The sequence below is a fragment of the Cnephaeus nilssonii genome (assembly GCF_951640355.1).
Source record: "Cnephaeus nilssonii genome assembly, chromosome: 20".
Classification (NCBI taxonomy): Eukaryota; Metazoa; Chordata; class Mammalia; order Chiroptera; family Vespertilionidae; genus Cnephaeus; species Cnephaeus nilssonii.
In genome coordinates, this window is record NC_137091.1 from 48,045,224 (window position 1) to 48,072,483 (window position 27,260).

General features: G+C 43.0%; 3 protein-coding genes across 17 annotated transcripts in view; all 3 read left to right on the top strand.

Moving 5' to 3' along the window:
- The window catches only part of LOC307092390 (uncharacterized protein), a 40,144-nt gene extending 30,413 nt beyond the window's left edge, over positions 1 to 9,731 (top strand). For 4 of the 5 annotated variants that reach the window (XM_079759696.1, XM_079759693.1, XM_079759694.1 and 1 more), the window contains 2 exons: positions 4,928 to 5,001; positions 6,195 to 9,731. In XM_079759696.1, the coding sequence (XP_079615822.1) occupies positions 4,928 to 5,001; positions 6,195 to 7,958 (1,838 nt within the window). In that variant the 3' untranslated portion in view covers positions 7,959 to 9,731. Of the gene's footprint in view, positions 1 to 3,362; positions 3,402 to 4,927; positions 5,002 to 6,194 lie in introns of all 5 variants that reach the window. The other variant, XM_079759697.1, reaches the window with a different exon arrangement.
- The window catches only part of LOC307092384 (uncharacterized protein), a 129,569-nt gene that overhangs the window by 78,855 nt on the left and 23,454 nt on the right, over positions 1 to 27,260 (top strand). Inside the window, exon 1 of one of the 10 annotated variants that reach the window (XM_079759670.1) lies at positions 14,712 to 15,815. The exons of the other annotated variants lie outside the window; for them this stretch is intronic. The gene's annotated coding sequence lies outside the window, so the exon portion shown is untranslated. Of the gene's footprint in view, positions 1 to 14,711; positions 15,816 to 27,260 lie in introns of those variants that run through there. 10 annotated transcript variants of the gene reach the window in all.
- LOC307092394 (zinc finger protein 519-like) lies at positions 13,337 to 25,790 on the top strand. 2 transcript variants are annotated; one of them, XM_079759709.1, is made up of 5 exons: positions 13,337 to 13,474; positions 16,324 to 16,469; positions 20,314 to 20,440; positions 21,789 to 21,862; positions 23,660 to 25,790. In XM_079759709.1, the coding sequence occupies exons 2-5, from the start codon at positions 16,455 to 16,457 to the stop codon at positions 25,097 to 25,099; spliced, it is 1,656 nt and encodes a 551-aa protein (XP_079615835.1). In that variant the 5' UTR covers positions 13,337 to 13,474; positions 16,324 to 16,454; the 3' UTR covers positions 25,100 to 25,790. The 2 variants fall into 2 exon arrangements, with proteins under 2 accessions (XP_079615835.1, XP_079615836.1); XM_079759710.1 differs by lacking the exon at positions 23,660 to 25,790 and having other exon boundaries at positions 21,789 to 22,035.

Sequence of the window (27,260 nt, forward strand, 5' to 3'; positions counted from 1 at the left end):
CATATTCCCTCTTTATTATATAGGATTTTATTTCAGAAAGGAAGGGAAAGGGGGAAATAGTTAGAAATATCAATAATGAGAGAGAATCATTGATAGTGCCTCCTACATATTCCCTACTTAGGATCAAGGCCTGTGTTCTTGAGAGGAATGGAATCCAGTACCTTTCCTTTCACAGGCCTGCGCTCTATCCACTGAACTAAACAGGCTAGGGCCGTATTAATTTTTTTGATAACAGAAGCTTTGAAGTATGTTTTAAAATCAGGAAGCCTAAAGCCTTTAATTTCATACATTCTTTTCACGATTGACTTGGTTACATGGAGTCCTGTGATATTGACATTAATTTTAGAAAGAGCTTTTCTGTTTCCCCCAAAAGTGTCACTGGGACTTTGATAGGGATTGCTTTGAAGGTTTAGGTCACTTTGGGTACTAATGACAGCTGATACTGTTAGCATTTCACAGTAGGATCATGGAATGTGTTTTTCAACTTACTGATTTCTTCTTTAATTATAGCCAGCAATGTGTATATGTTTGTGTATATATAAATATATATATGTTTTATTTTCTTAATTCTCATCAGATTATATTTTTCCCATTTTGTTTTAGAGAGAGTGGGAAGGAGAAAGGGGGTGGATTGAAAGAGAGAGAGAGAAATATCGATGGTGAGAGAGACACATTGTTTGGCTTTCTCACACGTCCCAAATGGGGTTGGGATCCAACCTGCAACCATTTGGTGGGTGGCCCCATGCTGTAACCACTGAGCTCACTGAGGAGGGCAGCCAGCAGTATTTTATGCTTGACAGCATACAAATCATGCACCTTCTTAGGAAGTAAACTGTTAATATTTCATTTTCAATTATGCTGTTATTCATGTAAGCGCATACTTAATTTGTTATTTTGTATTAACTTCTTTAATGTACTGGAATACAGCTAACTTTGTTGGTTAATTTTATATACTATGTTAGGAGAAATTAATTATATGCATCTATATAACTAGAGGCCCGGTGCACAAAATTCATGCATGGGAGGGGTCCCTCAGCCTGGCCTGCACCCTCTCCAATCCAGGGCCCCTCTTGCAATCTGGGACTGCTGGCTCCTAGCCACTCACCTGCCTGCCTGCCTGATCGCCCCTAACCACTCTGCCTGCCTGCCTGATGCCCTAACCTCTCTGCCTGCCTGATCACCCCTAACCGCCTGTGCCTGCCTGTCTGATCACCCCTAAGCAAGTCTGTCTGCCGGCCTGATCACTCCTAACTGCCTGACCGCCCCTAACTGCCCTCCCCTGCCAGTCTGGTTGCTCCTAAGTGCCCTCCACTGCTGGCCTGATCACCCCTAACGGCCTCTACCTCAGCCCCCACCACCCTGTCTTTGTCCGGAAGAACATCCGGATGTATGTCTGAAAGATGTCCGGTCTAATTAGCATATTATCCTTTTATTAGTATAGACTAGTGGCCCGGTGCATGAAATTCGTGCACGAGGGGTGTGTGTGTGTGTGTTCCTCAGCCCGGTCTGCACCCTCTCCAATCTGGGACCCCTCCAAGGATGTCCTACTGCCGGTTTACAGGGATCGGGCCTAAACAGGCTGTCGGACATTCCTCTCACAATACGGGACTGTTGGCTCCTAACGGCTCACCTGCCGCCTGCCTGCCTGTCTGATTGTCCCTAACCAATCTGCCTGCCGGCCTGCTTGCCCCCAACTGCCCCCCGCCGCCAGCCTGCTCGCCCCCAAATGCCCCCCTGCCAGCCTGTTCACCCCTAACTGTCCCCTGTGCCAGCCTGCTCACCCCCAATTGTCCCCCCACTGGCCTGCTTGCCCCCACTTGACCTCCCCACTGGCCTGGTCGCCCCCAAATGCCCCCCTGCTGGCATGCTCACTCCAAACTGCCCCCCCCCCCACTGTCCTGATCACCTCCAATTGATCCCCACTGACAGCCTACTCGCTCCCAACTGGCCCCCCTGCTGGTCTCCTTACCCCCAACGGCCCCGCCCCCCACCAGCCTGATTACCCATAACTGCGGTCCCATCCTGGCCTGATCACCCACAACTGCCCTCCCCTCTTGGCCCCTAACCGCTTCTACCTCGGCCCCACCACAATGGCTTTGTCCAGAAGAATGTCGGAAGGTCTCCTGGAAGGTCTCCCAGTCTAATTAGCATATTACCCTTTTATTAGTATAGATCAGGCGTCCTCAAACTACGGCCCGCGGGCCACATGCAGGTGTTTTTGCCGTTTTGTTTTTTTAACTTCAAAATAAGATATGTGCAGTGTGCATAGGAATTTGTTCATAGTTTTTTTTAAACTATAGTCCGGCCCTCCAACGGTCTGAGGGACAGTGAACTGGCCCCCTGTTTAAAAAGTTTGAGGACCCCTGGGATAGATTGATGCCCAGTGCACGGGTGGGGGCCGGCTGGTTTGCCCTGCAGGGTGTCCCGGATCAGGGTGGGGGTTCCCTTGGGGCATGGGGCGGCCTGGGCGAGGGGCCTGTGGTGGTTTGCAGGCCGGCCACGCCCCCATGGGTTGAGGGTCCCCACTGAGGGGGCATGGCCAGCCTGGGTGAGGGGCTGCTGGCTGTTTGCAGGCTGACCCACGCCCCCTGGTGACACAAGCTCCCAGCCTTTCCTTTTTTCTTTCTTTTTTTTTCAGCGCCTCCTTGAGCGGAGGCCAAGGCTGGCTGGCAGCAGGTATCTGGGATTTATTTATCTTCTATAATTGAAACTTTGTAGCCAGGGCTGGCCAGGGCAGGCAGGAAGCTTGGCTTCATCCATTGCCGGAGGCAACCCAAGCCTCCTGCTTGCTCCAGCTCCGTGGCCGCCACCATATTTGTTGGGTTAATTTGCTTACTCGCTCTGATTGGCTCTTGGGCATAGTGTCAATTTGTATGATTCTCTTTCATTAGATAGGATTAGAAATGTAGTCTGTGATTTGCAATGTAGAATTCTGCCACCTGTTAATGTGATCATTTTAATGATTTTCTCTCTTTGTTGTGACCATGGGAACTACTTAAAATATCTTATTTTCTAATGTTCCATAGGAGAAATCAAAGTGATATGTGTGTTTTTTAGAGCACCACAAATTTTTATATTCTCTATATTTTTCTACATACAAGGAATCTTCATATGTTCATATTTTAGTGCTGTGTAGATTTTATAAATTACCTCCAGAAGTATATTTCTTAAGGATTATTTATAAGGCACGTCTAATTATGAGAAGATCTGATAATGAGAAAGTTTTGGAGCTGGAAAAGTTTTGTCCTCTCCATTCTTGATAATCTGTTTTGTCAGTATTCTTGTTGGATGGTTTTTGTTCATTTATCAGTTCCGTGTTTTATTTCATGCCCTTTTTTTACCCCCAATATTATTCGACTTAGAAACCCCCTAATGATCTTAGAGGAGCTGTTTTTTCCAAGGTCAGTTATATTCTTATATGTTTTTAAGGTAGTATTCTGGAATTCATGATATTCTCATTTTTTTTTAATCTGTTCTCACATTTATATTCATTCTACTTAGACTTCATTGAGCTGATTGCATTTGTATATCTCTTTCATCAATTGTCAGGATCTTAAAAGATTAATTTTTTATATAAGCTACCTTCTCCTTTTCACTATCCTGTCCTTATGGGATCCTCTTGGAGGTTGATTTGTTAGTATCTTAGGAATTCCTTAAATTGTCTTCATATTTCCACATTTGTTGGCTTAATCAAAATTTTAATGAAATAATATTTTAATGATTTATGTACAAATTCTTTGATTATTTAATTTTATTTTTAAAATGTCGTTATTGATTTCAGAGAGGAAAGGAGAGGGATAGAGAGATAGAAGACAGAGAGTCAATGAAGAGAGAGAATCATCAATTGGCTGCCTCTTGCATGATCGGGGATTGAGCCTGCAACACAGGCGTATGCCCTGTCATGGAACCAAACCATGACCATCTAATTCATAGATGGAAGCTCAACCACTGAGCCATTGCTGCCAGACAAATTTTTGATCTTTTAAGTTGAACATATCTTTCACTAATGATTCTACTGTATTTTTTAATTCTGGTATTAGTTTTCAATTGTCCCTTTAATATGATGTTTATAAAATACAAAATACTTTCTCATTCTATTTTTACTTTGGTTATGTAATATTTTGGTGATATTATTTAGTTGTCTTTTTGTTTTCTTTTGCGCTTTAAGGTATTTAGTTCAATTCTTTTTCAGGTAATTAATATATTTCTATTAATGTAGTGCCAGTTTGATTACATTTATTTTGTTTTCCTGATGGTACACTTTTTTGAATGACATATTTTTGTTGAGATTCCAGAATTGTAAAGTAGTGGGCTTTTGAACATGCTTTCTACAGGAGGAAACAAATAATAACCATCTGTGGAAGAAATTCTTTCAGGATCTGTATTCTTGTCTAGGTTCTTTGTTTAATTTCCCAGTTGAAATGTTCTCTGTTTCTTTCTCAGACCCACGGTGTCTTTTCAGGCTTCATATATTATATCTTCAGTACCGCAGTCTTAGTGGTGCTCAAATAATTTCTCATTGTTTCTTAGTAGCAGCCGCTACAGGGCACTCACTGTGTATCGCCATTCTGTTCTACTCTGTGTCATGCACAACAGACACTTGTTATTCAAGATGCTTCAAAACAGGGAGATCATTTAACACGCACTTCCCTCATCTCTCTCTTCAGCAAAGAAACTGGGAATTGGTAGTGTTTTTGTAATATTGCCATTGTGTTCCAAGGGGTTTGAGCAGGTACCGTTGGTAAATGTAAGCAACGCTTTGTTCCTCTTTCATGTTAGTTTTCTTCATTGTACCTGTCTTGAGCTTTGTTTGAATTCTGCACTTGCTCTTGGAGTACTCCAAAATGTCATTTGGTCAATTCTTGCTGGTGAGTTCAAAGTACACTCTCACCTGATTGTCAAAACCTAAATATTTGTTTTCTTTCAGCTCTACTACCTAAAGGTAACCATGCCTTTATGCCAAAGCCTGGAATACAAGATTTATTCCCTGAAATAATACTGGTAAGATATAAATGGTGTCGCTTTGACAATGTACACTTAATGAAAACCTTAGAATTTGAGGAGTGTGAGGAGAACGGAGGATATTAATATAAACAGAACTAATCTGAAATAGACTGATATAATAAAAGCGTAATCTGCGAAGTGTCCGACCAATCGGTTGACCATTTGGTTGACCCTTCAACCAGTCACTCTGACACGCACTAACCACCAGGGGCAGATGCTCTGACCAGTACATTAGGTTGCTACTGGGGTTCGGCCGATTGGGACTGGGTGAGAGGGCCGGACACGCCCTGGAGAAACACACTGATCTATCAATGGTACCTCCCTGGCTGCGGTCCTTCCCTGGCTGGCTGGCCCCCATCCATCCCAATCGGGACTGGGCTATTGCCCTCCAGGCCGAGGGACCCCACCCGTGTACAATATCATGCACCAAGACTCTAGTTATCATAATGAAATTCTTCTTACCTAAAGAGGTCATGTGTATTAATGCATTTGAGAAAAAATTTTAATTTGTAATTTAAATTCAGTTACATTGGGAGATCTGTGTGTTTATGCACATGAGGGTTGAAAACAACTTTTTACTGTTATGCATTCTTGGAAAGAAAATCTGGATAAACTAGGAATTCACATAGTCTGTAGAGTAAATAATCATTTGAATTGTTTAAAATGTAGGGTGGGATTAAATTTTCATTCAATCATTTCTAAAATGTATAGATCTATAAAATATGTATAAAATTAAAATGTGCTCAATTTGGCAATCTTTTATTTTTTTTATTAAAAAGATATTTTTATTGATTTCAGAGAGTAAGGGAGATAAAGGGGGAGAGGAAAACATCAATGATGAGAGAGAATCTTTCCTTGGCTGCCTTCTGCATGCCTCCCATGGGGGACCGATCACAAAATCAGGGCATGTGCCCTCATTGGAAATGGAACCATGACCTTCTTGTTGAGACGTTGAAGTTCAACCACTGAGACATCCTGGCTGGGCAATTTGGCAATCTTTGAAACAAGGATTCATCCTGACAATGTTTTGTGCTTAATTTTATCTATAATTTTAATATATTAGGAAAGCTTTTTTTATACAACTATCTTGATTTAATGAGTATCACAAAATGGTACTTACAGAACAAGTGTACATGTTTAATGAAATTATAACTGTGACTAAAGGCCTTTCTATCTTCCATTATCATCAGAGTACACATAATGGAGATAGCAGTTATCAATGGATTCAACATTGGAAAAAGTTTAAGCAAGAGTCACATCTTAATCATCGGACAAGTGAGCTTGCAGAGGAGCATTATACAAGTGGAAGAGTCTTTGACCAAATGTTCAATCACAATATACGTCAGGTTATGCCTATTGTGGAGAAGACACACAAAGAGAGTAAATGTGACCAATCTTTTCAGCAGTCTTCAAATTACACCAAACAAGAGAATATTCATCCTGGGGAGGAGGCTGACAAATGGAATTCATGTGGGAACGTCTTCAGTCAAATATTCAATCTAAATAAAAAAAAAATCCACAATGGAGAAAAACCTTATCAATGTAAAGATTCTGGTAAAACATCTATTTGGCCTTCAGGTTGTACTCTAAATCAGAGAATTCATCCTGGAGAGAAGCCTTACAAATGTAAAGCATGTGGCAAAGCCTTTAAATGTCATTCATCTCTTATTGTACACAAGGGAAGAATTCATACTATTGCAGAACCTTTCAAACTCAGGGAAAATGGAAAAGGCTTTAGTCAGTCCTCAAGATATACTCAACATCATAGAAATCATAGGGAAGAAATAACTTATAAATGTTCAGAATGTGGGAAAGCCTTTAGCTGGCCCTCAAACCTTATTATGCATCAGAGAGTTCATACTGGAGAGAAGCCTTATAAATGTAGCAAATATGGCAAAGCCTTTATCGATTCCTTTTACCTTGATCATCAGAAGGTTCATACTGGAGAGAAGCCTTATCAATGTAGAGAATGTGGCAACGCCTTTAGCCGGTCCTCACACCTTACCTATCATCAGAGAGTTCATTCTGGAGAGAAGCCTTATAAATGTAAAGTATGTGGCAAAGCCTTTAGGTGGCGCTCAAATCTTATTACGCATCATAGAGTTCATACAGGAGAGAAACCTTATAAATGTAGAGCATGTGGCAAAGTCTTTAGCCAGTCCTACTCCCTTAATCGTCATCAGAAAGTTCACACTGGAGAGAAGCCTTATAAATGTAGAGAATGTGGCAAAGCCTTTAGATATTCCTCTTCCCTTAATCTACATCAAAGAGTTCATACTGGAGAGAAGCCTTATAAATGTAGAGAATGTGGCAAAGCCTTCAGTGAGTTCTCAAAACTTACTCGCCATCAGAAAATTCATACTGCAGGTAAGGTTTATAAATGTATAGCATGTGGCAAAGCCTTTAGCCGGTTCTCACACCTTACTTATCATCAGAGAGTTCATTGTGGAGAGAAGCCATATAAATGTAAAGTATGTGGCAAAGCCTTTAGCCGGTTCTCACACCTTACTTATCATCAGAGAGTTCATTCTGGAGAGAAGCCATATAAATGTAAAGTATGTGGCAAAAACTTTAGCTACTCCTCATATCTTAATCGTCATCAGCGTATTCACACTGGAGAGAAGCCTTATAAATGTAGAGAATGTGGCAAAGCCTTTAGCCAGTACACATCCCTTACTAATCATCAGAAAGTTCACACTGGAGAGAAACCTTATAAATGTAGAGAATGTGGCAAAGCCTTTAGCCACTTATCAACCCTTACTAATCATCAGAAAGTTCATACTGGAGAGAAACCTTATAAATGTAGAGAATGTGGGAAAGCCTTTAGCAGGTCCTCAAATCTTACTGCACATCAGAGAATTCATACAGGAGAAAAGCCTTATAAATGTAGAGAATGTGGCAAATCCTTTGTCAACTCCTCAGGCCTTACTAGGCATCAGAGAGTTCACACTTGAGAGAAGCCTTATAAATGTAGATAATATAACAGCCTTTCATCAGTGTTCCTGCCTTACTGTACAGCCGAGTTCATACTTGAGAGAAGAGTTACAGATGTGAGGAGTGTCTTAAGTCCTTTACTAGCTGTGAGAATTTACTGAACATCACAGAATGGATATTGGCAAGAAGCCTTACAAATGTGAAAAACGTAGAAAAGCCTTTAAAAGGCATTCATGTCTTGCTGTACCTGAGACGTCATACTAAAGAGAGTCCTTACAAATGTAGAGTTTAGGCTGGAGCCTTTATACACAGTTCACAATTTACTGAACATCAAGAGACTTTATAGTGGAGGAAAGCTTTACACAGTAGAAAATGTGAGAAAGCCTTTAACCTGAGGTCTAACCTACTCAACATTTTAGGAATCATTCTAAAGAGAAACAGCAATAACAAAGTTTTCATCTAAGGATTAAAGCTTCAAAGCTTGAAGCTACATTGAGAATGATAAAATAAGGTCTTACACATTATCAGGCATATGTCATAGTGCATATCCTCATTTATGTCTCATACAACATCTGATCATTATTACTGGATCGGGTTCCAGCAGATAGAAAGAACGTGACAAAGCTTCTCAGTATGCAAACCTTACCTGACATCAGACTTCATACTGGGGAGAAATTACAAAAGCAAACATTGCCCTCAAGTCTTTAATCAGCATCTGTAGCTTATTGCTCACATTGGAATTTTTTTAAATTTTTAAAAGATATATTGATTTTTTTACAGACAGGAAGGGAGAGGGATAGACAGAAACATCAATGAGAGAGAAACATCGATCAGCTGCCTCCTACTGGGGATGTGCCCGCAACCCAGGTACATACCCTTGACCGGAATCGAACCTGGGACCATTCAGTCCACAGGCCGACGCTCTATCCACTGACCCAAACCAGTTAGGGCTGGAATTTATTCTAGAGCAGGTTTTCAACCTGTGGGTTGCGACCCCTTTGGGGGTCAAATGACCCTTTCACGGGGGTCGGCTAAGACCATCGGAAAATACAGATATTAACATTACGATTCATAACAGTAGCAAAATTACAGTTATGAAGTAGCAACGAAAATAATTTTATGGTTGGGGATCACCACAACATGAGGAACTGTAATAAAGGGTCACGGCATTAGGAAGGTTGAGAACCACTGTTCTAGAGGGAAACCTTAAAACTGAAGAATGTGGGAAATTGTAATTGGACTTAATCCCCAGTCTTATCAGGGATTGTAACTGGGTAGACATTCATGATATAGAAGGAAGGACTTTAGTTTAAAATATACAGTTTATAAAACTCCCAAGGAATTTATGCCTTAAGTGACTTTAAAGATGTAAAAACTTTATCCAAGTATGTAATTGATTATGAATTTTAAAGTATCAATGAATTCAGACTAGATAAGTAGCCAAAATGCATTTCAGGTATTGCTCTACATCAGGTTTATTACACAGCGTACTCCAAACTTTAAATGTAGTTAGGTAATGTTTGTACACTTGAATATATGAAAAGAATTGATGTTTCCATATGTATAATAATTTAGAATGTTATCTCATTTCTATTGAAATCATTTGAATTCTTTTGAGAAGGAAATATTAATGTGATTCTATTCCCATATCACTTGATGGTGCTGTTTTATTCCTGGTGTATGTGTGAAATCATGGGGTTGATTTTTTCTGCCTTAAAGATCTGTGAGCTGTTGTATGTTACATGAACTTCACTTGTGTACACTTTCCCATGGAATATTGGGTACATTGTAAGGCGCACTATTTTCTTCTATTAGAGAATAATCCTATTGAATAAATCTTTTTAAATAGTTCTTGAGTTTTGTAGATGTCATCAAAGTTACTTCCTTTTCTGTGCCAATGTGTTCAACTGAAAACTTCGAGGGCATTCAATTTGTGATTATCACATTTAGGTGACCGGAATTACACTCAGGACAGTGTTGTCTGTGTAATAGGTTTTCATTAATTAAGAGGAGTATTGCAATACCAGTGACATTGTTATACCCAGGACGCAGAATTGGCATGAACTCTGCATGTGGAGAGAGGACACCTTTCCCAGGCTGCACTGCTGGCTGAACTCAGAAAAATTCTATTCTTTTCATTTTCCATTTCCTGTTCCACTCTGATTTTTCAGTCTCCTAGGCTGCCATTCCTTTTGCAGTGCTATGACCACAGCATGTGAAGCTTCCTGTCCCACATCAGCCTTTCAAGCCCCTGTAACTTCCACTCAGTAGTTTCGAATTTATAAAGCAATGACTGACATCAGAATTTGGCGAATATTTTGCTTAATTTCCATGAAATAGGTAGCCCACCATGTCGGTTTTCATGCTGACACCTATACTTTTTAATATGAATATGAATTTTTGGAATACCACAAATTGGCATCTGTGTACTTAGTAATTGGAATGATTTTTCTTGTCCTAGTTTTCATTGGAAAGCTTAATAATTTCTCATTGTTATCCCGTTAACTTCTTTTTTTAAAAAATATATTTTATTGATTTTTTACAGAGAGGAAGAGAGAGAGACAGAGAGCTAGAAACATCGATGAGAGAGAAACATCGATCAGCTGCCTCCTGCACACCCCCCCACTGGGGATGTGCCCACAACCAAGGCACATGCCCTTGACCGGAATCGAACCCGGGACCCTTGAGTCCGCAGGCCGACGCTCTATCCACTGAGCTAAACTGGTCTCGGCCCGTTAACTTCTTTATTGGGATGGAATTAACCCTTGTTAAACAGGTTGTATTCTCACTTTTTAATATATTTTTACTGATTTTATAGAAGAAGGGAGAGGGAGAGAGAAATATCAATGATGAGAGAGAATTTAATCTCAATTTCTTGAATTTAGCCTCATGTTGGTCATTGTTTCTAGAGGAACCCCAGAGACCATAACAGCTTTGCAGTTAAAACCTTTTATAATTTTGGATGCAAAGGTATTTTGTATATTCACAGCCTGGCCAGAGGTATGTTCATTGGCATTAGCTGTCCCCGCACTGTTTTCCAAGCCATCACTGTAAGTTCCAGGGACAGCAGGATAGCAGAGATTGAAATGAAAGCCCCACATTTATTCTCCAGTGGCCAGTGCTGAGTTTGTACAAGGTGGTAAACATCAGTTCCTATGCATGTTCCCACCCAAATCACTGACAAACTCATTACAGAAACAAGATGTTCAATATTCTTCTACTCTACTTTCTGACATACCCATGGAGCATTCTTATGTATATGCATCTTCTGATATTTTGTGACTGGGACTGATCTGGACCAGGGGCTTTTTGAATTTGTTCTAAGACATACTATGGGATCCAGATCTTTCAAAGAATTCAATCCCATCTAGATAATAGTTCCATTTTCTGGGACAGTAGTAAGAAATGTTAAGGAGGTGTATTGATACAAAATTCACATAAAATATTTTTTTTCACGTGGCCATTAGGAAAATAGATGGAGCAGACACTGTCCCTTGGGTTAGAGGGCATTCTGTCTCCATTTTGTCCAGAATGCATATTATTCTGCTTTGGGGTGAAAAACGTTAAATCAGTGATTTCAACTTTTTTTTTTTTCATGGCACACATGAACTAATTACTGAAACTCAGTGGTCCACTGAAATATATAACTTGCCAGTCTGCTAAAAAAAAAAAAGTCTGATTTTGATCCATGCACACCACACAGCTATTACTGTGTTGGCTGTTGTCACTTATTTTATCGACAATCTATGGGTAATGTAGTCTTTGCTATTGACTAAACAGTCTCTGTTGCCTGTTTTAAAAAATCTTGCAGCACACCAGTTTGCCTGTGTGACACCCCAGTTGAAAATCACAGCTGTAAACATACAAAATCCATCTTGTCTAAAGTGTCATTTAAGACCACTTTTTCCTTATTGACTTATTTCTCTGGGAGATCTATTCATTGATGCCAATGGGAAGTTAAAGTCCCCTCCTATGATTGTATTAATTAACTTGAAAATGCCAATAACTATATATCTATCAGTAATCACTTACAATATAAATGGGTTAACTGCTTCTACCACAAGACACAGGGTAGCTCAATGTAAAGGGAAAGAAGACCTTTACATATGCTGTCTACATGACACCCACTTCAGATCAAAAGACACAGCATGAAAGTAAAGGGTTGGAAAAAAGTTATTTCATCTCTACCTTTGGGTCCCAAAGAAACTACAATGGATTGTCTTTGTGTTTATCTGATTACTATATTTGGTGTGTTTTCTGACTTTGGGTGGCAATACTAAGGGGTGATAATTTAAAATTTTAAAAGTGGTGATGGGACTAAGTATAGTGGTAATAGTTATGATTCTGATAACTTTTAAATGTTGTTGATTTTTAAATTGTTTTGTTTCCCAAATATAAGGAAAAGTAACCGGAGACATTCTACATTAATATCAACGACCCATTAATGGGTTATAGGGACTACTAAAGTAAAAATATTCATTTGAAAATGCATTCCCAGAACACAAAGACTTCAAAGACCACAACTTACAACCAGAAAATTTTTATTCCTTGAAAAATAGTAAAATTAAAATCTTTTCCCCAATGTGATGGATGGGACCTTATCTCATCAGGTGCCTAACCATGAATGGATGTCTGGGTCTGTCTCTGACACCCCATCCACCTGCTTCCCTAACTCAAGCCGCCTCTCCATTCAGATGGGGGGACAGGGAGGGGCTGAGAGAGCAGGCTGCCCTTCCCCCCCCCCCCCCTCACTGAGGGTTTAAGGATCCAGGCAAATCCGAGGCAGAAAGTTTCTGGTTTCAAACCCAGTCTGCCCGCCTTTGGAATTCTCTGTAACTTCCCTGTGAGAATGTGTTACCGGCTGTGAAGATCCTGGAAAGACACCTCCTGGGACATGTGCAGCTGAAGGGCAGGCCCGCCAGTAGCTCTCAGCACCGCCTCTGGGATCTGGAAACTTCTGTGTGAATTCCAGATTCCTCCTCCCCTCTTTATGCTTTGCCACAGCTGCCATTTACTCGCTAGCACCCCAATAAAAGACCAGCCCCTCTATCTGGGGGGCCTTGTGCCATCAGAGGGCACCTGGCCCTTTCCTCCCTTTAAAGAAGCAAAATCCCCGCCCTCTCTCTGCTCCTGTCTCTTCTCTCCCTGGTGAACCTGTCACAGCCGCGTCACCAGCCAAACCCCAACAATGACGGGGGAACTCCCCCAGGAGGGGCTGTCCCTGTGGGAGGAGGTGAGGGACCCAGGGCTGCCCCCTCGCTCCTGCCCCGCCCTCCCTCCCTCTGTCCCCGCACAGGCCCCGCCCCCACCGCGGAGTCGCTCAGCTCAGGCGCTGGCCCCGCCCATCCCGCAGGGAGGCGCATGCGCAGTTCCTGGCAGACGCGGAAGCGGCTGTGGAGGGGAAGGTGGCGGTTCCCTGAGGAGGTGTCTGTGCTTTAAAGCCGCTGCTCTCCGTCCCCTCCCCGCAGGGAAGGCTGAGGGCGCTGCGGGCGCTGAAGTCCGTGGTGAGGTCCCCGCCCCGGAGCCCCTCACAGCGGTGAGTCCGGTCCCGGGCGGCTGCGCAGTGGAGGCGCCGCGTTCCTTTGGGGGAAACTGAGGCCCGGCCCGCGGTCTCTCCGCCTGTGGCTGTGGGCCCCGCCTGCCGCGCGGTTTTCCTGCCGAAAACCATCCCCGGGGCCGCCGGTCCCCCCGCGGGGCTGGAAGTCTGGGTCAGGGGGTTCCCGCCCTTTGCGCCCCTCCCCCGCCCGGCGCTTTACGCCCACAGAGCCCGGATGGCTCCCGGCCTGGGGGTCTGCACCCCGCCTTCCTAGGCCCCCCCATTAATAAGGGGTCTGAGTGCCCGGGGAGCACAGTGTCCATGGGGTGGGGCTCAGGGGGAAGAACGCGGTGTCCCCAGAAGAGGTGACCTGCCCGCAGGGAGGGCTTTGTGGGGGCGGTGACTGCGGGGGGCGGGGACCCGGGCTGGGGGGTCAGGAGGGGGAGTGAGAGAGACAGACACGTGGGAGGAGGAAGGGCGGTGAGGGGTCCGCAGAGGGGCCCATAGGGGTGTGGGAGGACTGGACGGCGATGGTGGGAGTGAGGGGGGAACTCGGGAAAGCAGCCTGAGGAGGAGGGAAGTGGGGAAATAGGGGGAGGGGAGCCCAGAGAGAGGAGGGGAGCTGAGGGGGAGAGGGTCCTGGTGAGCAGAAGTGGGGGCCGCACAGGAGGAGGCAGGTCAGACGGAGACACTGGTTCAGAGGAGAAGAGTTGGGGAGCGAGTGCAGGGACGGAAAGGGGGGCTTAGGGAGGAGGGAGCAGAGGGGAGCAGCGCGGAGTCCCCAGCTGTGGGGAGCAGGACAGACTGTACCGGGCAGCAGCGGGGACACGGGCGTGGGGAGGGACAGACGCGGACGTGTGTGGGGATGGAGCGATCAGAGACCAGGAGAAAGAGCACCGGAAGGGAAATAGGTTTCAGGAGGTTCATGGTCCAGGTGTAGGGACAGACAGAGAAAAGGGGGGAAAGAGCAGGGGAGAGGGGGACACAGGAAAGGACCACAGAGGAGAGAAAGGGAACAGGGAGACAGAGACAGATCCATGGACAGAAATACATGGTAGTGGGAGGAGGGGACCCCTGATCTGGGTGAGGGGTGAGCTGATGGGGTGTGGATGGTTAAGTGTGATATATTGGCTTGTGGCTTTATACGTTTACTTCAACAACTAAATTGTTTAAACAGATTTGAATGAGAATTACAAATCTCCAGTTCATAAGGCTTGCAAATTGTATAATTATTTACTTCCATTTGCAACTTTTATTCACACAGAGGGAGAGACTGGTATGTTCCTGATGGGTCCCTTGTCATTTCACGGGATGGCAAGAAGGAGGTGACCTGGGACAAGAAAATGATTGAGTCTGTCCCTATATGGTGCTTTATTAAAGAATATTAGGACCATCAATCTTTTTTTCTGATCCTTGGATTTGCTTTTTCTGTCTCTGATATTTAATTCAAGTAAATGGTCATTAACTTCTGAAATCAGCATTGGTGACATACCACACTCACCTCTTATAATTCTTTTCTTAGTATAATGTGGTCTTCACCTTTTTAAAGCTTTAAACCTGGAAATAATTACATTAAAAAGAAACAACTCTAATTGTTTTTGGTTGTAAATATATTGTATGTAGCTCAGATTCTGAGCTCTACATCCTCCTACTGTCTATCACACCTGGGGACAGCCATTGGCACTAAGTACTATGAGGGGATCTCAGTGTGCACTTGGTAAGGATGTCAATGATCTTTTTTATTTTTTAATATATATTTTTATTGATTTTAGAGAGAGGAAGAGAGAGGGAGAGATTGAAACCTTAATGATGAGAGAGAATCACTGATTACCTGCATCCTGCACGCCTCCTACCGGTGATCAAGCCTAAAACCCATGCATGTGCCCTTGACCAGAATTGAACCTGAGACCCTTCACTCTGCTGGCCTACACCCTCTCCATTGAGTGAGATGGGATAGGGCAGGATGTCAATGATCTCAACCCTCCAAAGCTAGTTGTGTGAGTTGGTCTAATGTTCAGCACCTCTTTCCTTCCCTTCATGTGATCTGTTGATTTAGTGTCTGTGAGCCACAAAGGAGCTGTTCCCCTAACTCCCACTTGTCCATTCTCTCAAAATATTGAAGGATGAACTGGATTGAACTGGAACGTGGTTCCCACAGAGCCCCTCTATTCATGGTGAAGTCATTTGATGAGCATATTTCAGTAGCTAACTTTCCCCAAAGGCTTTACCATGAAGATCTATTCTCCGTAATTTCCTGGGACAAGAGGAAGGAAATCCGCCTGGGAAACCTGCAGGTGTACAACTTCCTGCTTCTCCCCCTCCCACTACCCACAGGTCTCAGGTGTGCTGGGTCTGAACTAGTTCTGGGGGAGCCTCACAGGCCCCAGGAGGGAACTAGTTAAAGATGCCATGTCAACAGGTCCCAGTGCAGGCTTTTTCAGGGGAGGTAAGGGGTGTTTTTGAGTTTGGGCGTGGAGCCAAGCAGTACATGCTCTCATTGCTGTTGGAGTATGTGGAGGTCTTTGGAAGGAGTGATACATGAGGACACTAGACCAGCGGTTCTCAACCTGTGGGTCGCGACCCCTTTGGGGTGTCCTAAAACCATCAGAAAGCACAGATATTTACATTACGATTCATAACAGTAGCAAAATTACAGTTATGAAGTAGCAAGGAAAATAATTTTATGGTTGGGGGTCACCACACATGAGGAACTGTATTAAAGGGTCGCGGCATTAGGAAGGTGGAGAACCACTGCCCTAGACAATTCCCAGTGTGGTCTCCATGTGGGAGCTCATTGTTCCTCTCCTGTGACAAAGGACAAGAGGTCGTGGCCTTTTCCCCATTTCCAGGTCCTTCTGACTGTGAGTGTGGGGTGAGCTGACTAACAGGCTGCGTGGACATCTTTGAAGGCACATTCTGTGACTCCTCAACATAGTGTCACCTGAGGAAACAACCCAGACCCCATCAGGACCAGGACCACATGGCAGCTTCTCAGGTAAAAGATGTGTCCTGTCCAGAAGCTATGTTAGCTTTTCCTTGAACATCTGTTGATATATTTCTCTTTCTCTTCCCACGCCTGTGTCCCCTGTCCCCTGTCTCTCTGCTGTTCCTGTTACAGTCTGTCCTGCTCCCCACAGCTGGCTGACTTATTGCTACTTTTCCCTCTGCTCCTGTACCCTAACCCCCCCCCCCCTTTTCTGTGCCTGCACTCACTCCCCCCAGTTCTCCTCTGAATCGTCTCTTTATCTGAAATACCTCCCCCTTTGTTAGCCCACTTCTGTTTACCAGAACCCCTCTCCCTCTCAGCTCCCCTTCATCTTTCTAGGGCCCCTTCTTCTCCATATTTCTCTACTTCTGCTGTTCTTGCCTTTCCAGGTTTTTTTCCTTTCCTTATTTTTTCCTTTTTTCTTACGGTAGTGTCAGCAGTTTCTATATTTCCCTTTCTCTTTTTAAAAATATGTTTTATTGATTTCAGAATGGAAAGGAGAGGGAGAGAGATATATAGAAACATCAGTGAGCAGAGAGAATCATGGATCAGCTGCCTCCTGCACACCCCCCTCTGGGGATGGAGTCTGAAACCAGGAGTGTGCCCTGACCAGGAATGGAAACCTGCCTCCTGGTTCATAGGTCAATGCTCTACCTCTGAGCCACACTGGCCAGGCTATACTTCTTTCCTTTGTCCCAGAGCCTTCTCTGCCTTCATTTTATGCAGCCTCCCCAAGGTCATGAAGCATTCCCACCTTTAATTAATGACTTTCAACTTCTCAGAACATTCTTTTGTGTCAGATCCACCTGGGAAGGCAGCCATGTCTAACATCCCTATTGGGATGGGGTCAGGGACTCTCATATCTTGAAGAAGGGAAATGTAAGTTTTAGGTTCAAGTGGCTGCAGCATCAACTCTTAATCAAGGGTGAGAAAATGCACATTTGACTGCTCAGAATAGCTCAGAAATTTCTGACAGAAGAGAAAATAAAAGACTTGCTCACTAGATTAGTATGAAAGAGTTGGTAGGTAAATATTCTGTTAGCTTACAGAACATGAGAGGGACATGTGGATTGACACTTGCAAAGTTAATGTTTATTTGTGAGCATTTTCACATAATTCTTTATTTATTGGGGTATTTTTGCCAAGAATGTCACAGCAGTGGTGACCTGACCTTCCGTGTGCCTCAGTCAGGTGATGCCCATTGTTCAGTCCACCTGGTGTTCACGTGGCAGAGGTGCTCCCCTCACTGTAGAGTTCATAGTCTCCCTTTCTCAGGAACAAGGGTATAGTAGGGAGTTAATGAAAGTTGTGCAAAGACCATCACTTCACTTTTGTAAATGTCCTTCTTGTTAGTTTGTGTTTGCTTTGGAAAATGAAGGACTTTTATTTCCTACAGATCATTGTTTTTTTCATGGGACTTGAAACAATCAGGCCTTGATTATTTAAATTTAATTATATTCTTTACTCATATCATGGATATACCCTTCCTACGTGATCACTTTTTGTGTTTTATAGAAAGTTTCCAAGACTGATGTTATTTATTTATTTATTTTTTAAATATATTTTTATTGATTTTTTTACAGAGAGGAAGGGAGAGGGACAGAGAGCTAGAAACATCGATGAGAGAGAAACATCGACCAGCCGCCTCCTGCACACCCCCCACGGGGGATGTGCCCGCAACCAATGTACATGCCCTTGACCGGAATCGAACCCGGGACCCCTTAGTACGCAGACCGACGCTCTATCCACTGAGCCAAACCGGTTTCGGCAAGACTGATGTTATTAATGTATGTTCAAATTCATTAAATTTTTACAACACAGCTCCCCACTAATGATACATAAAAATTTTGAAAGAAATAATCTAGTAAGAAAAATTAGTTCCCCCAGGCTGGAGTGGTGGAGGACTTGATTCCTGGTCCAGGGCAAGTAGCTCCTAGGTACCCGAGGTACGCAGCCAGTGCATGTGTCTCTGTGCCTCATTCATGTTGATCACGCGCGCTCTCTCTCCCTTTCTCCCTCTCTGTCTCCCTTTGTGCCTCTACCTCCCTGCCTTCCACTCTTGAAAAGTCTATGCAAAAAATCTCCCCAGGTGAGGATTTACAACCACACAAAGGAAACAATAGGTATACCTTGTTTTCTATCCTTATGTTTCCTTATTGTGTTCATAAAACACTAGGGGATCATACACAAATAGATTCATGAGATTTATGGAATCACTAAACCAACTTGATTTCATAGTAAAATATGTGTCTCTGCTTAAACTGTTAACATTTTAGCTATTTTTTCCCAAGTATATTTTTATGGATTTCGAGAGGAAGGGAGAGGTAGAAGAAATAGAAACGTCAGTGATGAGAGAGAATTATTGATCGTCTGCCTCCTGCACATGCCACCGTGGGGATTGAGCCCACAATCTGTTCGTGTGCCCGGACCAGGAATTGAATCAGTGACCGCTTGGTGCATGTGTCAGCGCTCAACCACTGAGCCACACCAGGTAGACCAGACAGAATAATCTTTTTTTTTTTTTGTAATATATTTTATTGATTTTTTACAGAGAAGAAGGGAGAGGGATAGAGAGTTAGAAACATCGATGAGAGAGAAACATCGGTCAGCTGCCTCCTGCACAACCCCCACTGGGGATGTGCCCACAACCAAGGTACATGCTCTTGACCGGAATCGAACCTGGAACCCTTCAGTCCGCAGGCCGACGCTCTATCCACTGAGCCACACCAGCTGGACCAGACAGAATAATCTTGTTCTAAGATTACTCATAGTAAATTTCCAACTAGAATTGTGGTTCCTATGTGTCCTATTCCATGAGAACTGTATTCCCTTAGCAAACGCTTTTAGTTCAAAGTTCTGTATGAATTTTTCCTTGTGTTTCCTTTTTCTGTGTATTCAGAAAAAGGAAACACGAGGAAAAATTCACAAGTAAGAAATGAGCTTGTTACACAAGTGCAGTGATGGGCAACCTTTTGAACTTGGTGTATCAAACTTCGCCAAAAAACTGAGCATAACTCGGGTAGTGTGTCACTTTGAGGAAAAAACTAACTCCAAGACTCTAGTCGCAAATGTTTCATCCTCAGGAGCAGCGAATGTTTCATCCTCGGCATGCGGCCGCGTGTCATCGGAAATGGCTACGCGTGTCAGTGCTGACACGCGTGTCATAGGTTCGCCATCACTGCACAAGTGGAAACACAGGCCCCATCTCAGAACTTGGATTAGAATCTGTGTCTTTACAGAAGTTTATTTTGTTGTGGTCTGCTTCACACTTGAGACTAAGTCCATATACTTCCAACCCAGAATGATATTGCCATCTGAGAAATATATACCACTGACTCTGAACAATGCAAATGCAGTACTCAGAAATCCATATGCCTGTTTTCATGCTTTAGTTTTATTTATTTATTTTTTCAAATATATATTTATTGATTTCAGAGAGGCTGGGGGGGAGAGAGAGAGAGAGTCATCAATGATGAGAGAGAATCATTGATCTGTTGCCTCCTTTACAACCCCTACTGGGGATCCAGCCTGCAGCCTAGGCATGTGCCATTGACCAGAATCAAAGCCGCTACTCTTCAGTTTGCAGGCTGACACTATCCACTGAGCCAGACCTGCTACGGCCATGCCTTAATTTTAAAATTTATTTTCTTTTAAAGTAAAAGCTCTACTCTGGATTTGTGAGCATGTGTCAGTGTCAGAAAACACATCAGAGAATGGTACTGGGACACAGTGATCTTATTGGGTAATTCAGGATACTCCCCTAAGTCCAAAGGTCTTCTCCTGAAACTGTTTTCATGTTGGGTGACATTGTGAACTCTTCTGTTGACTTCTTGGTTACTGTCTTATCTTTCAGGGACTGTTGACCTTCAGGGATGTGGCCATAGATTTCTCTCAGGAGGAGTGGGAATGTCTGGACCCAGCTCAGCAAAAATTGTACCTGGATGTGATGGTGGAGAACTACAGCAACCTGGCCTCCCTGGGTGAGGTTGACTTCCTTCCTGAGTTCCTACTCCATCCTCAGCGTTTTGTTTCCTTTACTATTTTAACATCTTGGAGGGTCTTCTGCTTTCTGTGGTAGATTCTTGCTCTCAAGGGACAAATTGGGCACTAGTTGATTTGGTTCATTGGATAGATCACTTGGTTGCAGACTGAAAGGTCCCTGTTCAATTCTGGTCCAGGCCTATTCCCGGAGTTGTTGGCTCACTTCCCAGTAGGGGGCGTGCAGGAGACATCCTATCAATGATTCTCTCATTGATTTTTTTTATGTTTTCCTCTCCCTTCCCCTCTGAAAGCAAGAAAAAAGTATATATTTTTAAAAAGGAACAAATTTGGGGTCCTTGTGTGTAGAAAACTTTGTGATGTATATGAATTAGGAACTCAGTGTTTGCACACTTTACATGTTATCTACACTAATTAAGTTACTATCAGAAAATAATATTTTGGAACATAATTTTGTAGAATATTCTAACATTCTACCATGTCTTCTGGCCAGAGGACAAACTGGATTGGACTTGGGAAAGCCTCTATCAAAATTCACACTCCATTTTCTTTTCTTTTTTTATTTATTTTCATTTTCATTTTATTATTATTATTATCTTTTTGGTATAGCAGCCCAGGACATGAAAATTGGGTCCACAGCCCTGCCACTGCTGTCATCATCATATGTTTGTTTTTTAAGCTCAGGAAGGCCACAGAGGACACTTGTAAGCACATATGTTCCCTCTGAATGAATTTTGTTGTTGTTGTTCCTATCATTGCTTTAGCTTTTACAAATTGAAGTTTTAAACTGGAACAAAAAGAACTTTGAATTCGGTGCATACTTTTGTTTTAGTGCTGCAGCTTCTCTGGTCCTCAACAAGGATTAGAAAGAACTCGATGTGTATGGCAGACCCCAAAATTGGCAGGCTTGACTTCCTGGCAAATGGCTGCGTTTTTCCACTTTTCTGTTCAGGACCACTAATTGTTGAGATGTGGATGCATACCGAAATAAAAGTGATTCATTGTGTTATAAAGGATTTTTTTTGTAATTTAGTATTTGTGTAAAACCACCTTTTGAAGCAGCAACTATCAAGTCTGAAAAGCAATTGATGTTTTCATTAATCTTTTTCTGGGGAAAACCTTAATTGTAAGGACTTAACATCCTGTAAGTAAAGTTTAACATAACAGTATTCCATAAGCAGTCTTTTTATTGTCAGACCATTGCCTGATTTTAATATAATAAAAAAAAAGTGTGTGTTAATTTAAAAAAAAGTCATTTGGTCAGTACTTGCTGGTAACTTCAAAGTGCACTCACCTGATTATCAAAACTGAAAATTTGTTTTCTTTCAGCTATGTCATCTGAAGATAACCAGCCCTTTATGCCAAATACTGGAATACAAGATTTATTCTCTGAAATAATACTGGTAAGATATAAAAGGTGTCACTTTGATTATGTACACTTAAGGAAAGTCTCAGTACTTGAGGAAAAATGATGAGAACAGAAGTTATTAATATAAACAGAACTAACCTGGAACAGCTATCATAATAAAATTGTTTTTACCTAAAGAGGTCATGTGTATTATGCATTTGGGAAACCTTCCACTTTAAAGTCAGTTACATTGGCAGAACAGTGTGTTTCTGTACGTGAAGGTTCAAAACAACTTTTAATGTTATGCATTCTTGGAAAGGAAATCTGGATAAAGTAGGAATTCACATAGTCTGGAGTGTAAATAATCATTTGAATTTTGTAATATGTAGGGTAGGATTAATCTTACATGCAATCATTTCTAAAATGTAGAGATTTACAATCTATATATATAAAAGCCTAAGCAACTGGCCAACTGGCCGGTAGCTGTGACATGCACTGACCACCGGAGGGCAGATATTCAACGCAGGAGTGGAAACCACAGGCATGGAAACATGGAACAGACTGCTGAATTTCAGTGGGAAGGGGGGAGAGCGGGAAGAGATTAACCTAAGATCTTATATGCATACTAGAGTCCCGGTGCACGGATTCATGCACCGGTGGGGTCCCTTGGCCTGGCCTGCAGAGATTGGGATGTCGGCTCTCTGACATCCCCCAAGTGGCCCCGGATTGTAAGAGGGCGCAGGGCAGGTCAAGGGACCCCACTGGTGCACAAATCTGTGCACTGGGCCTCTCGTATACCTATAAATTTAAATATGCTCAATTGGGCAATCGTTGTTATGAACTTTTAAATATATTTTTATTGAATTCAGAGAGGGAGAGAGATGGAAACATCAATGATGAGAGAGAATCATTGGATGCCTCCTACATGCCCCCCACTGAGGATGGAGTCCTCAACCTGTTCATGTGCGCTTCACTGGAATCAAACCCAGGTCCCTTCAGTCAGCTTGCCATAGCTCTAACCACTGAGCAAAACCAGCGAGTGCTTTTATTATTTACTAGAGGCCTGATGCACGAAGATTCGTGCAATAGGCCTTTCTTCACCTAGCTGCCGACACCGGTTTTCCTCCGGCACCCCTGAGATTCCACCTGACAGTCCCGATTGCCCCCGTAAGAGCGTGGGTCCCCAGGGGTTTGCCCGGAACTGGGTTTCAGTGCAGTCGGAACTGGGGTTCAGTGCAGTCTGAAGCTTCCGACTCCCTTCCGCTAGAGAGAGCTAGCGGCAACATCGGCAGTCAGTCTTCTCTGTGCGCTCACGCGCACCTCCAGACCCATGCCCTCCACGGCGTCCCCGAGTCTCCGTGTGCCTTTCTTTCTACCTGACAGTCCAGACTCCCCTCGTATGAGTCTGAGTCCATGGGGTTTCGCCTGGAACTGGGGTTCAGTGCAGTCGGGGGCTTCCTTCCCGCTCCCGCCAGAGAAAGCCAGCCAGACACTCAGCTGCCCTTCTGCGCGTGTCTCCGTACCTCAGCCCTTTGCAGCTCCTCTGATTGTCCGTGAGCTTTTCTCTTTCTTTCTAGTTGTAGAATTTCCACTCAACCAGCTTTCCTGTGGTTCTGGATGATGTCCGTTCCGTCTTTTAGTTGTAGTTTTGAAATTGTTGTGCGAGGCAGCAGTTTAGGTGCTTACCTATGCCGCCATCTTGGTTTCTCATCATCGCTGATGTTTCTATCTTTCTCTCCCTCTTCCTTCCTCTCTTAAATCAATATAAATATATTTTAAAAAGTAAAATTAAAAATAAATTAAAAAAAATTATAACTGTCAGTAAGGCCTTTCTATTTGCCATTACTACCAGAGTACATATATTGGAGACAGAAATTATCAATGGATTGAACATTGGAAAACCTTTAAGCAAGAGTCATATCTTAATCCTCGGAGAAGCGAACTTGCAGAGGACCATTTTGAAAGTGTAAGAGTCTGTGACCCAAGATCCAATCAGAAAATATGTGAGGTTGTTCCGATTGTGGAGAGGACACACAAAGGAAGTAAATGTGACCAGTCTCTTCAGCAGTCTTCAAATGACACTGGAAAAGAGAATATTCATACAGGGGAGGAAGCTTACAAATGGAACCATTGTGGTACAATCTCCAGTCAAATAGTCAATACAAACAACGTGAAAAAAATCCATAGTGGACAAAAACCTTATAAATGTAAAGATTCTGCTAAAACATCTAATTGGCCTTCGGGATGTACGTTAAATGAGAAAGTACATACTGGACTGAAGTCTTACAAATGTAAAGCATGTGGCAAAGCCTTTAAATGTCATTCATCTCTTATTGTACATAAGGGAAGAATTCACACTGTTGCAGAACTTAACAAACTCAGGGAAAATGGGAAAGGCTTTAGTCCATCCTCAGGACATACTCAACATCATAGAAATCACATGGGAGAAAAGATTTATAAATGTTCAGAATGTGACAAAGCCTTTAGCTGGCCCTCAACGCTTAGTATTCATCAAAGAATTCATTCTGGAGAGAAGCCGTATAAATGTAGAGAATGTGGCAAATCCTTTAGACGGTTTTCACACCTTACTATCCATCAGAGAGTTCATAGTGGAGAGAAGCCTTATAAATGTAGAGAATGTGGCAAAGACTTTAGTGATTCCTCCTCGCTTAATAGACATCAGAGAGTTCATACAGGAGAGAAGCCTTATAATTGTAGAGAATGTGGCAAAGCCTTTACCCATTACTCATCCCTTAAGCGTCATCAGAGTATTCATATTGGAGAGAAGCCTTACAAATGCAGAGAATGTGGCAAATCCTTCAGCACCTCCTCTTCCCTTACTTGTCATGAGAGAGTTCACATTGGAGAGAAGCCTTATAAATGTAGAGAATGTGGCAAATCCTTTGGCAGCTGCTCAGAACTTACCAAGCATCAGAGAGTTCACACTGGAGAGAAGCCTTATAAATGTAGAGAATGTGGCAAATCCTTTGGCAGCTCCTCAGAACTTACTAAGCATCAGAGAGTTCACACTGGAGAGAAGCCTTATAAATGTAATGAATGTGGCAAAGCCTTTAGCCAGTCCTCATCACTTACTTCTCATCAAAGAGTTCACACTGGAGAGAAGCCTTATAAATGTAAAGAATGTGGAAAACCCTTTGGCTGGTCCTCAGACCTTACTAAGCATCAGAGAATTCATTCTGGAGAGAAACCTTATAAATGTAGAGAATGTGGTAAAGCCTTTAGTCAGTCCTCATCCGTTACTTTTCATCAGAGAGTTCACCATAGAGAGTAGCCTTATAAATGTAGAGAATATAACACAGCCTTTCATCAATGTTCTTGTTTATTTTTGACCCCTGGATGTGCCCAATGCGTGCTCGAACTCGCAATCCTGGCACAGTGAGAGGGCGCTCCAACCAGCAGAGTTACTCCTTGGCCAGGCCAACATTAATGAATCTTTTTGTTGTTGTGAATCCTCACATGAGGCTATTTTTTCCATTGAATTTTAAGAAAGTGAAAGGAAGGGGGATAGACACAGAGAGAAACGTCTTTGTTGGAGAGACACATAGGTTGGTAGCCTCCTGCACGGGCCAAGAGTCCAGCCTGCAAGGTAGGTACGTCCTCTTTACCGGAATCGAAGCCAGGACTCTCAGTCCATGAGCCAATGCTGTATCCACTGAGTGACCCCAGCTAGGGCCAGAATGAATGATTCTTGAGCTAAAAGTATGTCCCAATATCTTCTTCAGTGTATCTATTTGACAGGTTTGTGATTCATACGTGTCAGATCATTGAAAAATAGAAAACAAAAAATAGGGGATTCAGGGGGAAGGCGTCAACAAAATAGGTTATAATTGTAAGAAGTAAACTTTCTGGCCAGGCCTTTGTTACTTAGTGGATGAGCATTGACCTATGAACCAGAAGGTCAGGTTAGATTTCTGGTCAGGGCACATCGCCGGATTTCCTCTTCAATCCCCAATATGGGGCATGCAGGAGTCCAAGGAACATTGATTCACTCTCATTGATGTTTCTTTCTCTCTCCTTTCCTCTCTGAAATCAATACAATATTCTAAAAAGTAAATGTAGTTTCTCTTTCTTTAAAATCCTTATCCAAGGATATTATTTCCATTGATCGTAGAGACCTTGGGAGGGGTAGTGGGGAGAGAGAGAAAGAGAGAGAAACATTGATATGAGAGAGACACATCAATTGGTTGCCTCCCTCAGGCACACAGGCAGGATGGAGACCAAACCTTCCACCAAGTACCAGACCTGAGTGGGAATCAAATCTGTCACCTTGCCCTGACCAGTTTGGCTCAATGGATAGAGCGTCGGCCTGCGGACTGAAAGGTCCCAGGTTCGATTCCGGTCAAGGGCATGTACCTTCCTTGGTTGCGGACACATCCCCAGTGGTAGGTGTGCAGGAGGCAGTTGATAGATGTTTCTCTCTCACTGATGTTTCTAACTCTATATCCCTCTCCCTTCCTCTCTGGAAAAAATCAATAAAATATATATTTTTAAAAATCTGTCACCTTCTGGTGGGAGGGTCGACACTCTAACCACCGAGCCACACCCACTGCGCAGTAGATGCCCTTTGAAGGGACCTATAACAAATTGGAAGTTACATTATGTGAAATATGACTGGCATACACATATCACGATGTAAGGAAGTTTATCTCAAAGGTATTTCATACCCTGTCCCCTTTGGCTAATTTGTCTGCGTGTAGTGCCCTCCACCAAAAGGTTGCAGGTTTGATTCCTGGGCCTGCAAATGCTGGATTGGGGGTGTGATTCCAGAGTTCCTGAGGGTGGCGTTCCGGAGGCAACAAATGGATGTTTGTCTTGCACATGGATGTTTCTCTCCATCTCTCCCTTCCTATCTAAATTCAATTTAAAAAATTTTAAAAAATATTTTCAAAACAAGGTATTTTCAAGCTCCCTGGGGCCCCAGACAGCTGTCCTGCCAGCTGGAGGCACCTTGTGTATGAGCCTAAGTGAAATCAACAGCGAAGGGCTCAGCCAACCCAGAATTTCGTGCAAGGATGAATTTTGGTTGATTTGAGCCAATACACATTGGGGTATTTTATTCCACAACAAAGACTAGTTGTAAGAGAAAAGAGTTCCTGAGATTGAGGTGCTCAGTATTAAAAACCTAATGCGTCTGACATGGCCTTTGGATTGGCTAGATAGAGGCTTGAAGGAGACTGTTAGTGGACGCTACAAGCAAGGGAACTAGGATTGAAGTCTGGAAGCACGAGAAATCATGTTTTGTTGTTGTTATTTTTAATATATTTTATTGATTTTTTTACAGAGAGGAAGGGAGAGGGATACAGAGTTAGAAACATCGATGAGAGAGAAACATCGATTAGCTGCCCCCTGCACACCCCCTACTGGGGATGTGCCTGCAACCAAAGTACATGCCCTTGACCGGAATCGAACCTGGGACCTTTTAGTCCACATGC

What these genes read in the sequence shown, in the direction of transcription:
- LOC307092394 (XM_079759709.1), top strand. An exon ending in CAGCAACCTGGCCTCCCTGG is followed by an intron (nt 20,441 to 21,788) that starts GTGAGGTTGACT and finishes GTTTTCTTTCAG; the next exon opens with CTATGTCATCTGAAGATAAC. An exon ending in TATTCTCTGAAATAATACTG is followed by an intron (nt 21,863 to 23,659) that starts GTAAGATATAAA and finishes CATTACTACCAG; the next exon opens with AGTACATATATTGGAGACAG.